At 42.3% G+C, this 15,055-nt stretch overlaps 2 protein-coding genes across 7 annotated transcripts in view; one reads left to right on the top strand and one right to left on the bottom strand.

The window, feature by feature from the left end:
• The first annotated feature begins 1,459 nt into the window (after positions 1-1,459).
• LOC119450143 (methyltransferase N6AMT1-like) lies at positions 1,460-3,432 on the top strand. 2 transcript variants are annotated; one of them, XM_037713515.2, is made up of 6 exons: positions 1,466-1,664; positions 1,721-1,807; positions 1,886-1,976; positions 2,078-2,161; positions 3,055-3,199; positions 3,298-3,432. In XM_037713515.2, the coding sequence occupies exons 1-6, from the start codon at positions 1,540-1,542 to the stop codon at positions 3,414-3,416; spliced, it is 651 nt and encodes a 216-aa protein (XP_037569443.1). In that variant the 5' UTR covers positions 1,466-1,539; the 3' UTR covers positions 3,417-3,432. The 2 variants fall into 2 exon arrangements, with proteins under 2 accessions (XP_049521612.1, XP_037569443.1); XM_049665655.1 differs by lacking the exon at positions 1,721-1,807 and having other exon boundaries at positions 1,460-1,664.
• Positions 3,433-7,847: 4,415 nt separating this feature from the next.
• LOC119450141 (tumor protein D52) overlaps positions 7,848-15,055 on the bottom strand; it is a 38,251-nt gene continuing 31,043 nt past the window's right edge. For 4 of the 5 annotated variants that reach the window (XM_037713513.2, XM_037713509.2, XM_037713508.2 and 1 more), the window contains 2 exons: positions 14,099-14,159; positions 7,848-10,655 (listed from right to left, as the gene is read on the bottom strand). In XM_037713513.2, coding sequence (XP_037569441.1) covers positions 10,524-10,655; positions 14,099-14,159 — 193 coding nt within the window. In that variant the 3' untranslated portion in view covers positions 7,848-10,523. Of the gene's footprint in view, positions 10,656-13,508; positions 13,918-14,098; positions 14,160-15,055 lie in introns of those variants that run through there. The other variant, XM_037713511.2, reaches the window with a different exon arrangement.

Raw genomic sequence — 15,055 nt, 5'->3', positions numbered from 1 at the left:
ATTAAAACTGAGTGCCCCATGTGGTACCACACTTATCTTCTTCAACGAACGCAACAGATCTGCACATATCTCTACCTCCGTGTGAGGTATGCCGTTCCTTTAATTGTTTATTATAGTCGTTATGATAGTGCATCAGATAACTGAACGCTACAGAGTTGAGCGGTCATACATTTGGGAACGGCATTACAATTACGCATGAAATATAGGATAAGCGTAACATGTTTTTCTCGGAAATCAGACTCTAGAATAATTTATGTTGTTTACACCCCCAGAAATAGGCCGAAGAACGCAGCCACCTGCTTTTTTCTTTTTTTTTAATATAAGCAAATTCTTGGGTTTTACGTGGCAAAACCACGATATGATTATGAGGCAACCGCTATAGTTTTTGCCACCTGGGGTTCTTTAACGCGCACCTAAATAGAAGTACCACGAGTCTATTCCAATTCGTTCCCATGGAATTCCGCGACCTGGATTGAACCCGCGAGCTCCAGAATTAGCAGCGCAACGCCGTATCCACGATATAGGCACTAATTAGGCTACCGCGCAGGCTTTATTTTATTTTTTGAAGAATCGACTGAAAAAAAAATCCACGTACGGCTTACGGCCAAAGATTAGCATATAGAATGGCTAACTAAAACCGTTTTCGGCGCTCAAGGTCCGACTGCAGTAAATGACCCCGTACCAATTACTCCACATTCTGTTACGCGAGAAATGCGGACACTTGAATGGAATGTTGCACTGCAGTTTACTCCTATTTTTTTTTTTTATCTATACCAATGCTTCCAGTAAATCTGAGTTCAAGGCGCCGGATGGGGCAGATATGCTTTACTTGTTTGAAGCGGCAAGCAGGAACGTTACATATGTTGCTTCGTGTGCGTTTCGCAAGACCTACTGATGGAAAACTATATGCGCAACAATACACACGAGACATACATGTTGCTTGAAGAACGACAAAAACATTTTTTCTCCAAAGGGAACCGTACAATAACATAGTAAAATGAAAGCCGACACTGCGGCCGCAATGCACGCGCAATCACCAAGCGGCATTAAAAAATAATAAAAAATAAATAAAGAAGAGAAAGGAAAGGAATTTATTCTTAAGGCATAAATACATGCCATATGCAATTATGAACCCCATTTTATCGGTCTGAACGCAAATACCAGCGCGCGAAGTACTACGAATGACCCTGCCGAGCTGTATCGCCAGCAGTTTCCAACGGCGCGACCTTGATGCAGCCCAATCCAGTTAGACCGCAGCGCCGCCCCAGTATTTTTCCACGTCGGGCGCCTCACTGCAAAGCATGCGCCGCCCCAGCCGCTCGTCCCACTCGACCATATTCTAGTACACTCTACTGCAAACTACGGTCCCTGCCTTCAGTGAGCAGACAACAGGCGACGCTCGCAGCACCACCATCCGTCAGTTGTCTGAGGCTATAAACAAGCAAGCCGCCAAATCCAGCCACATATCGAAAAGTGCTACGTACTCTGATGTAAACAAATCGGGGCGTGGAATAAGCGCGTTTCACGTGGAGTCGACAAATGGAAACGCCGATTGTCAGTTGTTTCAGCGAAAGCGAAGCAGCCAGTGTGTACGAGCCTGCCGAGGATAGTTTTCTTTTAATTGATGCCCTGGAAAAGGAGCTCCCAGAAATCACGAGGAGGAGGTAACGATGACTCTCACACATCGCATGGTTCGAAACGTTGGTTGTTTATGTTTCAGGCCATCACTATGCGTCGAGGTTGGCTCCGGTTCAGGGATTGTTATTGCAGCCTTAGCAAAAGCGTTAGGCCGCAGTTGTTGCTTCATGTAAGTACAAATATTTGATCAGTGACTGCCTATTCCTTTCACTGAAACTACTGAACTTTTTTTTTTTCTTTTTTACAGAGCTACTGACATAAATGAAAAGGCTGCGGCAATGACAAAAAGAACTTGTATAAGAAATGAAGCTGATGTTGATGTTGTTGTTAGCGATCTCGTAAGCAGTGACTGCGTCTTGGCAGCTTATTCACCTTATTTCGTATTATTTTTTTAACACATTAACTGTGACCGCGCCTGTGATGATGCCGGTTCTTCCAGGTAGGATGCCTTGCCGACCGCCTTCAAAAGAAAGTGGACCTTCTGGTTTTTAATCCGCCGTACGTTGTAACGCCAACCAAAGAGGTAATCATTTCATTACCGTCGTACAAAAAATTAATGCAATAATTATTGGTCGCGCATATGTGAATTTTCCTTTTGTTACCAGCACTCCTAGAATGCGACGCAAGCAAAGCATAAACGCGCGACTTTTGTCCTGTGTAGCGGCCTTTTTTTCCCCTTTTTGTCTGCAGTTATTAAACAAGCTAAAACGAATTTTTCCACACCACTGCTGTACGAAAGTATACACATTCATGGCCGTGGTTTTTTTCGTCCAATAGCATCTCGAGGATATGTATTTGCAAAGATCAGGAAAGCCATCTAAGCGGTATGTGTCGCCTAGTGTTCATACACTAGGAGGACCTCACTCAAGATACTTGTTCATTAAGGATACCTCTTTCCCCTGCTAAATGGCAGCCCTTCTTTCACTACATACCTGATCAGGAAGCTTTGTCTGCCAAAGACCCAATACAGCACATTGTGTTTGCCCTTGCTTTCAAGGTGAAGCTAATTCTCATTGACGCCTTCTCTATAAATTCACATCCTCGTTCACTGTATATAACATTTTACCTTATACACTCCCACAAATTACAGCCAGTTCTGGTACATACTATTGCACTACATTTATGACTTTTTTTTTTTTTTTTTGTCCCCAAACCACACCAACGTTCTCTACCTTGCTCTCTCCTCAAGGCTTGATACATTAAATAGAGGCCTTTTTTAGTATGCTTTTGTTAATAAATGCTTTAAAAGTTTGCTGTACTTGCAGCATCACATTTCGCGGGTGTTGTCATGATTAGTAGGAAGATTATTGGTTATTGGAATAATGGTGACAAGCAAGACGGTAAGGCAGTACAGCCAAAAACAAGTAGCAGTAGCAGGTGCAGCAAGGATCACATTTAATACCGTGTGTCCTCTAGGTCCAAGGTAATCAGCTGCTGACTCGATCCTGGGCAGGTGGCATAAAAGGCCGTGAGGTCATGGACAGGCTGGCTCCATACGTGTCTCAAATACTGAGCGATCGTGGCTTGTATTTTCTACTTCTCATCAAGGAGAACGACCCTGGTACGTCTTCCGTGTGTGCTGCGATGCTTTCAGCGCTTATAGGTGCCTTGAATGAACACTGCTATAGTGGAGCTTTCCTTATTGTTTTTGTTTTTCAGATGATGTCTGCAAGTTGATGTCCACACATGGCCTACAGGGAAAATGTGTTATTGCTAGGCGATGTGGAGCAGAACACCTTAGTGTGTGGCAATTTGAAAAGTGCATGAATAAATCTTGACAGTCCACATTGTTAACTTAGCTGCGTAGATGCTCAGAGTTAGTATGACTAGCTGCCTAACATTCCATGTAGGCAACACACAACCATGTTAAGCTCTACTGTGCGAAACAGCTTTTGCATCGGCAGACCGGGACTACTTGTACCGTAGATAGCATTACAGAGATCCACATTCGTGTCTGCTGGCTGGGAAGGACTATCTCGTGAAGAGCGTCGTTCCTATTGTCTGCTCAGCCTCTGTTTCACATTACTGCAAATGCTTGGCTGATTATTTAATACAAAAGCCCCTTCAGAGTGATTCGAGTCAACTCATAGCAGGTGCAGGAGTCTGACCTGAATGTTGCTGTGCCTTACTAGTAATAGGCAAAAAAAATGTACTAAACACTGGTTTTAGAGATCAGCAGGGGGAAAAAAACGCTTTCTTTTCTCTTTTCTGTAGAAAATATTGAAAAGTTAAAGCTGCTACACAATTCCTGATCACGTGTGTATTTCACTTCTGTACCATACTGACCTTTCACAACGTGAAGCAAATTTACGAAAGTGATTTTCTACACTTCTGACATGTCTAAATTGCAGCCGAAAATGCTACATTCTCATTAGCATGGCTATGCCATCGTCTTGGTCACGTTTATGTGTTCAACACTTTCAATATGAAAGACAAGCTGAGCTCATGGCATACTTGCAAAAAACTTCGATGATGAGCCCTCCAGATGATTTTAGCACCTCCGTTGCTCTTTGCTTGTAAACAATGCCAGAGGGCACAAGAAGACTGTTGAACAATGTATGGTGGTAAACCTACATTTTTTTTTGTGTTTGTTGTATCACCAGCAGCCTATTTTAATGTAGTATCCTCCATGGGGCAACACTGTGAGTGAACACTCCAGGGCCGCGATATTGTAGCGATGCCTTATGACGTATTCTATACTAGTCTTATCATCCACCGCTCACGGCCGGCTGATCCCGTTGATAACGCGAGCAGACCGTCACTCTGACCACTGACAAAGCGCAATAAGCCGAAAAGGCATTATTACCGGAAAGGCATCGCTGCAAAATACCGGCCCAAGTCACATTGAAAAGATATGGCGACTCAAAGAGCTCAGCTTCGTCAAATTTAAGGATTTTGCAATACAGTGTGTCGTCTTGAAAGACATAAATAGGAAATACCAATCCATGCAACGAAATCAACTTATGTGCAGTGAAGCCTACGTTCATTACAGCAATAAAAAAAAAGTTTAATAATCTTTGCTTTTCTGACGCAAGCTTTTCGTTTGGTCTAGATTTATATTATTAACAGAATTGTTGGCACACAATAAATTTTGTCTTTATTGCAAGTGTTTTTTTTTTTCCATTGTCCTTAGAAGGGTTAAAAATTCCTAGCATAATTCTTCACCATAACAGCAAGAATTTGGCAGCACATAGAGGCACACAGCATTTCACTGCATCTGCTGCAAATCCTGTCGATGGACGCAACTTTTCCGACAGGAAAAAAATTATTGGTGCAAACTACACTCGTCAACAAATTTCCTTTGTCACATCTTCTGATTTAATAAGTCGACAAGTAATGGAAGTGTCACTAAATGTGAGAAACCATGAATAATCGATAAGTGATTGTGCGACGTGTTGTTGTGGCTGTCGGTATGTTCTGTCATCGGCATCAGACACATGTAAACATTGTGGAGACCAGAAAGGAACTGCCCCTTTATTTCTTGTGACAGCCCTTGGCGCATGCGAGCTCAGCACTAACCTTCGTTGTTTTCTTTGCACCTTTGAGAGTTTATGTGCAAGCCCACAGTTCTAGCATTGCCTACACATGCTGACACTAGAATAGAGATCAGGGCCAGTATAACGTAGCAACTGCTTATCACCCACCACTCATGACCAGCTGATCCTGGTGATCAAGTGGGTGGAGCGCTGATCCGTTTCTGACAAAACATGAACAAGAAAAACAACTGGAACAGAATTTTTGTCACCCCAACCCAGCAGAACATGCTATCCTTTAAGTCAGTTTGCAGAAAAAAATGGAAGATTCTTTTGAATAAATAACAACTTGGTAGTCTATTGCCAGCCACCTCAGTCCATAGGATCGCTGGTAGCTTGCATCATTACTGATTTGATGCAAGCAGCCAGGTACTGCCAAGCCGGGTACTGGCGCTGGTAGCTCAAGAAACATGTACAGGTCAGTCCACTTAAAGGTAACACTTTAATGTGCAGCTATTACTTTGCTGGAACTGCAGCCTCGGGAGTGTAGATGAATGCCAGCACTGCTAAACATGTCATCTGCCGCAAAGCCAGGTGATTGTACACATGCCTGAGGTGAAAAACACTCACATGCTCTAGGCTCATCTGTTCCCCTTACAAGTGGAATGAGATGTACAATTCTGGAGGTCAAGTGCAGGTAAACAGTAAAGAGCTTTTGTGGCAATAGCAGTTATGGGCTCTTGACTTGCTTGGATGTTTCTGCTATCGGTGGTAGTGGCATCTGTCACATGTTCAACAGGTATAGGTTTCTGCTGTGTATCTTCAAAGAGTCAGTGGAGTCTATCCAACCTTGAGCGTTATGAGCCACAAGTGTTTTAGTCGGCGAACATGATTTACGATAGACGTGCAAGGTAACCACTCAGCATCGATGAATGCTGGAGACCTGCATGAGTTAACTGTCAGTCATAATTTCAAAACTCGAGCACTCTGCCCCTGGATCATTAGATTTCATGTGCTTACAAGTTATGTGCTATGCGCTACTCCGTATGATCAAACCAGTGTTTTACGGAACGGCGTTCCTGGAACTAGTTCCTTTTGGGAGGAATGGAGGAATGTCACCGTTCCGTTAAGGGTCGGTGGTACTGTAACGGTAACTCGTTATGTTTACGAAGGAACGGCAGGAGGAATGACGTTTCTTCTGTACATGTTCCATGGCACTAAACAGACGCATGCACGTACACAGCACATCATGCAGGGTAGACGGACGACCGCGTGAGGCACAAAGAACTACCACTTGCCTGTCACATGATTATGGCGCATTCTTTTTCCGTGAGTTTTTTTTTCTCAAAAGAAAGCGCGAGCTCTTTGTCGCCACTTGCTTAATCCCAAGATTTAAGCTATCATGGATCCCAGACAGTTCTATGCTAGACCAGGCGACCATCAACATAAAGACAGAGCTGGCTGCGGTGACCAAACCAGCCAGCGAAGATGTTGCCACTTTGTCCACGACCAAAGAATTCTCGTTCGAGAACCAAACCCTTCCAGCCAAGGCACAAGACAAGCTGTCGCGGTACCTGCTGGTGCCAGTTGACTACCCGCTGTCGCAGATTAACAACTTCGAGGGACTGAACCAACATTTCAAGTACAACACGGCAGTACCCTGAAGCTCTTCGGTGGAACAGCTCTTCAACATTGCCAACGAAGTGCGGACAAAAAAAATGGGTTCGTCTGTGAGACACCAACATCGAGATGCAACTCTTGCAAAGTTCTAACATGGGGCTTTACTAAGTTGCGAATATGTATTCTGGACATTTTTTTCCCCACTCGTACAGCAATATTGAATCTGCATTCATTAAACACATATGTATTGTTCCTTTCGATGCGGTTTCTTGTGCAAGAAATTTAATTATATTAATGCGTGGGAGTAACTTTCTATTCGCACATCTGCCGTATCCTGACTGTGCATTTGAAGACCAAAGTGGAAAGTGCCATATGTGTTGCACTTGTAATAGATGAGCACCAAAGTTGCAGTTAGACATGTCTGGAGTATGTCCGGTGCTCACTGAAAAAATTCGTCTAGGAGCGTTTCTTTGGATTCTTTTTATCTCCAGATAATCTGCTGCTGGCAATGTTCAAATTTGTATAACATATGTAGTTCGATGTGAGTTCTAAACTGCTCACTTTATTTCGCCTCAGGATTATGCGGCACTATTTTAATTTTTTTTAAATCAAATGTAACGTTAATAGTCGTGTGTAAAAAAGCCGACGTGCTTCACCCGAAGATCAGATTTCGGCGACTGTAACGACACGTTCCAATGTTCGAAGTGTAACTGGAACGCGTTCCTTTCACATTAAAGGAACTTGTAATGGGAACTCGTTCCAAGATTGGGAAGGAACGAGCTTTCGTTCCCGTTTTAGAGGAACGTGTACAACACTGGATCAAACCGTTTCAAATGCTGTTGAGGCATGAAACGAAACTGAGGGGACAAGAAAGTGGGAAGATTCACTGTAATTCAAACTATTACAGCCATTACCTAGCAAAGTTGGTAAAAAGTGTTCAAGGCAGCTTGGCAGACAGCAACATGCTGCATGTTTGATGGCAGCTTCAAGTGGCGAGATCTGGCTCAAAGGAAAACCTCAGAGCTTGCAATAATGCTCCATTTACATGGAGAGCATGAATTTAAACAGTGAAATGAAAATGCCATTACTCTCAAAAACTGCAAGCAGCCACATAAATAGGGATACACCAAAGAAGCTTTATTGTCATTTTTTTTTTTCAGAAGCATTCCAAACAAAAATCCAGTAAGTCACTAATGCTGTCACTTAACTTTTGTTTTTATAATACACTGGAACAGCGTGCCTAAAACAAGTTGTTCCATGGTCCATAAGTGCACTCCACCCACCCCTACTCTCCCCCCTATTTCCCATCCTATTTTATAAAGTAAGCAGTGACAAAGAAACCTTTTACGGTAACATAGCTTCATTTACAGCTTGTATATATAACAGGACGGATTTACAAAATTATAAGTACAGAACACTTAGGTCTTAACATACACAATATTTCAAAAGTCAGCCACAGGGAGGAAAATAACTCAAATAAAAGCACAGAACCTGCGAAGAGTTCCCAAAATATGACTAATAAGAAGTCACTGGAGTACGCATCCTGAACTTTCCATAACAAAAAAGAAAAATAGAGGAACCAGCAAAGGTAATGTGTACTGTTTTTAAGCACGTCAACTGTTGGACAAAAGGTGAAAACTTTTCAATAAAGTATTCAGGAGCGGCATGTGATTTGAACTTAAGTTTCACAGTCACAATGATTGCCATGCAGGAGGTGTTTAATATATAAAGTCCTCCACCTATTGTGCACACATTCTTGCCTGTGTGTTTGAAAGGAGATTTACTCCGATAGTGAAATATGCTCCAGAATGCAACATAAAGCTGTCGATAATCAAGACCACTGCTATCTTGAGAGCTGCTACCCAGAAGTTCCTGGCAATCTTTTGTAATTAAATGTCCTGCACTGTAAATTAATAGTAATGAATGTCATCTTTGAAAATGAAAGCCTGCTGTGAAAATCTGAAAACAGCAAGTACAGCTTAACAGCTCATATTTTTTTGTCAACCTCTTCCACCTGTTTATCTCACACCACCTCCGAATTGCATTGTTAAATTTCTGGAGTTAACTGGTCATCACAATTTTGTTGCACAACGGCGAGTACAACTTAACTATTCTCATATTTTCAAAGCTTCTCGCAGAACAAATTTAGCATAGGCATTTTACTAATCGTCAGTGCTACATTCAAACATTACTTAAATTTAGCATAATTTCTATGCAAAGCAGTCATTTACTCATTGCTCTAAAAATTCTGCAGGAAGTTGTATTGTGAAGCATTAAAAATATGCTTGCTGCATGAAATATCAAAACGCAAATAGGTACGAAAATAATCACGATCATAAAAGCAGCCACAAGTATGTTTGCAAGCAGGCCTTCAACCAATTTAGGTGAAGGGGGGAAAAAGAAAACATCTGCTTGAAATTCCATCATAGTCTAAGGATTGCAGTGCCAAACAGACTCAATTTCTACGAAACTGTCCAACGTAATGACAAGTGGCAACCTCATTGCCCAGCCATTGTGTAGGTTCCAATAAAGCCAATGGAAACGAAATTTCACATTGACTAAATTTGTTCGAAATTAGCAGCATATACTATTGAAGCAATCTTGGCAAAGCTGCAGGGCTGGTAAAAGTCCAATTTTCGTATCAGCAGCCTTTAAAAAGCACCTAAGCAGACATGTGCATCTGGTGGTTACTAGATAAGCAAATCCCAGCACATCAAGTCCAAAATTTTTCAGCGCACTGCAGGGAGCTGCTCTGGTTCTCAGTGCTCATCATGCATCACTTCTGCCGAGAAGTAATGATGCTTTTTTTTTGTCTCCCTTTCAAAAACATTGCGAATTCTTGCAAATTCCTTTACAATACATCCTTTCATATTTCTAATAGATTTTGCATTGAGGCTGCTCTATTGGTACACTATCTGAAACTAGGCTTTTTATGCAGTTCAAAATTCCATTGCAAGTTGGCCTGTAACGTATTAAGCTACAATTCCAGGAACTTCTTGTTAGCACCTCTGTATCGGCTCACTGCAGATACGTGTAGCTATCGTATAACCGGGAATGGTCATGCACCAGTTCACGTGGCACCGAGACTGGTGCATTACGCACATGGCAAATACTGCAAACACGGCAAGTGTGCAAGTTATCAATCAAGGGTTTGCTATACGCAACAAGGAAAAAGAAAACGTATACATGCAACAAGGAGACAGAAAACGTTCACAGTCTGAATGTCTGATCTTTTTTTCCAAATCTTTCATCTGCCATCCATTCTCTCTCCAATCACTCTGTGCACATAAAAATATATATATATATAGATTTCAGGACAGGCAAGGACATTGGGCCCCAAACTCTGAGGCATGTGGGGCCAAAGTTGCGAGTTTATTACATTGCAGCCATTTCTTTTTCACGAGGTGACAATGCCTAAATGAATGCCAGGGAATATTTCAAACTCACTGTTTTACTGCTTTAGACACTTCACTCCAGAAGCAGACAGGCAGATGTGTTGTTCTCCGAATGCATAGCTGCTATTCGCCATTGCTGTTAAGGACATGCAACAACAACGGCCACTTGTGCACCAAGAACTGCACCTCTGCCACTTGCAACTGCTGCCGTAAACGTTCAATAGGGTCTGGATGCTTTCTCTAAGTCATTTTTGTTTTAATACATTTTTAACTTTGTAGACCAAGGATAGGGACTGCAAGCAGAGCGGTCCACATTGGGAAGAGAGATTTTAAGGGGGGGGGGGGGGAAATTGGGGAAAGCCCAAGTCCACCCCGAATGATTATTACCCAACCGCTCTTAGGAGAGCGGCTTCTTTTCCTCGGAAATGGGGCTCGTCGCAGGTGTCGCCGACACAGAAGTATTGCTTGGATGGCTGTTGAGCGCGTCTTCAAAGCTGTTGACACTGCTGCTTCGTGACGACACCTTCGACTGGAAATGGACAGCAGGTTGTTCGAGGCAGGGGGGAAAAATGGGGGGGAGAGAGAGAATAGTGAAGAGGGGAGAGCAAGGGAAGGTGCAAAGCAAGTTTAGGAAAAGACCAGTCCTCTTGGGCATTTTTATTGCATCATTCGCAAAGATAAATTTCATGGCCTGCTCCGGTTAGAAAAATCTGGACCACTGGTGTTCAAGTGGCTGAATGTTCCAAGTCATTTACTGACTGTTTTCCCAATTTCTCCACATTTTACACTCTTCCACAACTAATGGTGGCTCTGGTGCTGCTCCAAGACATACAAAAGGCAACTGTTGGTGAAAGTGACAAGTGTTCCACAGTGCCCAAAGTCAGAGTTTCCTACAAGAATTACTAGACAGAAGTCCTGCGCTACGATTGTTCCGCTACCATGGGAACGATAAGCAGTGCATAGATTTGTCTAATCTTTTGACTTGTGGCTTTAGACATTCTCGTGGCATTATTACGCTTGATTGTTCCAAATTTTCAAGATATTAATGTTTCTAAATGCACGAAGGCCATCAGTTTATGAACACATGCCTAATCATTCCTAAATGTAGCACTTGCAATGCAAAAGGTCAATTTGCAATGTCGCAAGGCGATTTTGCCAAAAGGACGGAATTGAGATGGATCAATGCACTACCCATCATCCCCATACTGGCCAAACCACCATACTTAGCAGTCTTGTAGATGCTAGCACCCGAGTTCGTCTAATAATGTTTGTAGAAAACTGCCCTCAGTGTCACTTGGTTAGAGAACATTGCCTTCATAAGCAAGAAAATGCTGTGCAAGGTATGACAACTTCACCGAGTGTTTTTCCAGAAGCAACTAACTATATGTTCACGCCTTTTGGGGGAGTGCATCACTCTTTCCACTCAACCCAGTAGAGATGACCTCCAAGATTGCTAGCGCAACTACACAACAACACTTGTTCATCACAGGCAATCTTAATTGCAGAAGGACTGGGTGGCACCTCCAGTGACAATTCTCTCTTCAAGGGATATCTTGGCATGACGCAGAACATTGCAATGTGTCTAGATGGTTAATTTAACAACTAGATTGATTCAGAATTTAAGGTGCAAGCAGCAGGCAAACCATGCACACTAGCACTTGGCTGCTGCAGATCACGGGGCATACATCCAAGTCTTCCAATTCATAAAACACATGACCTGTACACATATGCTTAATATCTGGCCACACTGCCTTCGTTGAGCAGCTAGGTTAATTAATGAAACGGTCTTACATGTGGAAAGGAAGCAAATAAAGTTACACCCACTTTATATTATGTGTTTAAACAATGTTCATCATGCCCAACAGCTAATTTCTAAATCTAAGGGCAGCATATGCAAAAAACAAGGTGTTCCTACATGTGTTCCAGATATTAAAAAAGAAAAAAAAAAAGTTTCATCGCGTACAAGAGGTTTAGGTTTTGAGGACATGCCATTTGTGCATTCAAGTCCACATATTAATTTCAGGCAGCATGCTAAGGCACGAGAAACGAGTTTACAATACCATAGTTTGTAAAGATGACTAGGCATAAATTATAAATTGTTTCAGGCTGTTCAAGGGGAAAGACAAGAATAACTGACAAATAAGCTGTATCCATTTTATATGGCGCATAAAAAAAAAGTGTAGGAACCACGGCATATTACTGTGCTACCTTGATGAAGACCAGGATAGTTGCACCTTACTGGCATTTAGCAGCTTTCACTAAAGCTCATATGTGAATAAAAAGACTTAGTATCAATATCCTATCCTACATTATGGTCCTTGTCTCTCTCTGCTAGCTTTTAATTCTAGTTAACTCTGCTAGTTTTAACTTAAACATCTGCTAGTTTTTAGGCCTTGTTAGTAGCACCTTCAAAAGCAGTATTTCAAAGCGCATAACCACAGCCAACAGCATAGTGGTGGGTCAGAGTGGCAATTATCGGTTGGGCACTCTCTTTAAGCTTAGATGAGAGAGAACTAAATGTAACAAATGCATGCCCTAAGGAAGCTACAAAGACTAGTTAACTAAATGATGTTGCAAATGAAAGGTTATGCAAAGCCCTTTAGCAAAAGCACTCATCCAGAGAGATGCAGGTAGAGGTGTAGAATTGCTTACAAATATTGCTAGAGAAAAAAGCATTTATGCCTGTGTCAGCCATCAAACTGGCAATGGAACTAAGGAATATTTTTTTGTGAAGTAATGAGCCCCCTTTGAACATCTTTTTGGCTTGGAAGCGATTTGCTATATCAAGGTGCATTCAGTTCCATTTAGGACAAACTAAAAGGATGCCAGAATTCTGTTCACTCAGATATGGCAAACTGAACTTCATGAAATATATGTGATACTAAATGCAGGTCACCGAACTATTCAGCTTTGAGGACCTGCACCTTAAAAGGAGTCCACTTAACGCAGCCAGTGATTTGCTTGCACAGCTTCCTGCATATATAAGTGAACATTGCTGTTCCAGTTATCCAAATTTAGCAAAAGACAATCACTAAGAAGTCTGTCCATTTCATTGAAAATCTCGAGACTATACATAATAGACTACCTGCGAGAAATGTTGCAATGCAAACAAGCAACAAAACAAAACCTCAAGGACTGATAAAAGCGGCTGTGAAGTATGTGGTGTCCAAAGAATATGAACGACTGAAGAAAGATCCATGTACTAATTATATTCCTATATGAGGCAAGAGGAGCCCATGAAGTGTTCATTAGTACCTCAATGTTAGCATTTAATGGGCCAGCACCAGAATGCCCTCTAGCAATCATTGTGTCAAACACTACAACTAAAACTGGATGACATGCACAGATGGGATGGACACCCAAACACACAACAAGAAGCAAAGACAGGTCATGGCTTTATTAAAAAACAAGGTTAGAAAAAAAAGACAAGAAGACAAGCAGCACCAAGCACAAGAGAAAAAAAAAATAATCATCATCGAAGTGGCTCGGTAAATGCACAGGCCTTCACAGCACTGCCATGCGGAAAAGTTGCAACAACCACATCCCTCTCACTGCCTGCACATTTGTAGGAACTCGGGAGGACTAAATGCAGCCACACAAATTTACAAGCTGCTTCAAGCAGAGAAAAAAGGGAGACAAGAAAAAAAATTAAGGAACGAGACAGCCAGCAAGGCAAAGGAGGCTTCTATATATAAGCTATCGAATGGCCGGGCATCTAGACTTCAAGAAGGGGTTGCTGGTGCCCAAGGTTCCTATGAAAAAAGCTACGCTTTGGCTCAAGAGATCGACTCCTGCAACAAAAGAAAGCATACAAGTGACATTGTGGCATTACACCTAGCGTAACGAAATGGGCAAGGCAAAAATAACAGGGCCAGCAAATTTTTCTTAAAAAGAAAATCAACACAATGCGGAATCTGTCAGCGCAGTTGCAGTGCAGATGCAACCATTCAGTAACTCTCTCTTACTACGTACCTTCACATTGGTGTAGACCGAACCAACTTTCTCCTCAACTGACTTGAAAGCGGTGGAGTTCCTGCAACATAAATAGGATGGAGTAACACTAAGATCACGGCCTGTGCCACTAAACACCTGCCATAATCTAAGCACCCTTTTCCTTTAATGCTGAACTGCACTTCTCCATCATCAGACTATTTTAGGTCTGCTGCAGGACTAAAGCCTCCCAGGGATTGTCACTCACACCCATCAGTTCTCACATAAACTCAATCCATCTTATGCCTCTAAAATTCCTAATCTAAGCACTCTTATGCTTTCACTGACAATTTGTTGCAGAGCACACTGGCAGCATTACATTGATCCCCTGAGGTAGCAACTAGTGGTACATTTGACTAGTCACTTTGAGCGCCCTGGCCATGCACTTTACATTCGCCTGCTCAAAATCGCGCACTCCGGAACACATTTGCCTAGTTCGTTCAAAGCACCTTACTCCAACTCCTTACTCCTTACTCTGAGCGCTTGGAGGCTGTTCTCACCTTTGAGCTGGGAGTGCAACAGAGATTGTTTTAACAGGGTCCCGGTTATGCAATTACTCCAATCGCTCTAGAAGCAGCTGAACATTTGGCTTGGGCAGGGTTGTTTTTTTTTCTCCAATCTTGAGAGGGTTCCACATTGCAGCAAATCAATCCGTAGAGTGGTAGGAACCAATCTAAACGTACCATATGCTTCATTAGGATACTAAGCCAACTCTGAGCAGTCTGATGAGGCTGGCCTTATCACTGCTTTAGCCCATATATCCTCTATGTACACCTTGAATGCTGTTCTTTCACGACTTTGTAGCACTGCCAGGGTGCTCCAAAACAATCAGTTAAATGTGCCATAGAGTAGACAAATAGAGAGAGCAGTCCTACAAAACGTAGTGAGCTAAAATTCCAAAGTTTATGCAACAAAAAGCATTCATGCTAGTCACATTCA

The sequence above is a fragment of the Dermacentor silvarum genome, chromosome 4 (genome assembly GCF_013339745.2).
Source record: "Dermacentor silvarum isolate Dsil-2018 chromosome 4, BIME_Dsil_1.4, whole genome shotgun sequence".
Lineage (NCBI taxonomy): Eukaryota > Metazoa > Arthropoda > Arachnida > Ixodida > Ixodidae > Dermacentor > Dermacentor silvarum.
The sequence above is the reverse complement of the archived record's forward strand: the minus strand, read 5'-3'. Positions and strand labels throughout refer to the sequence as shown.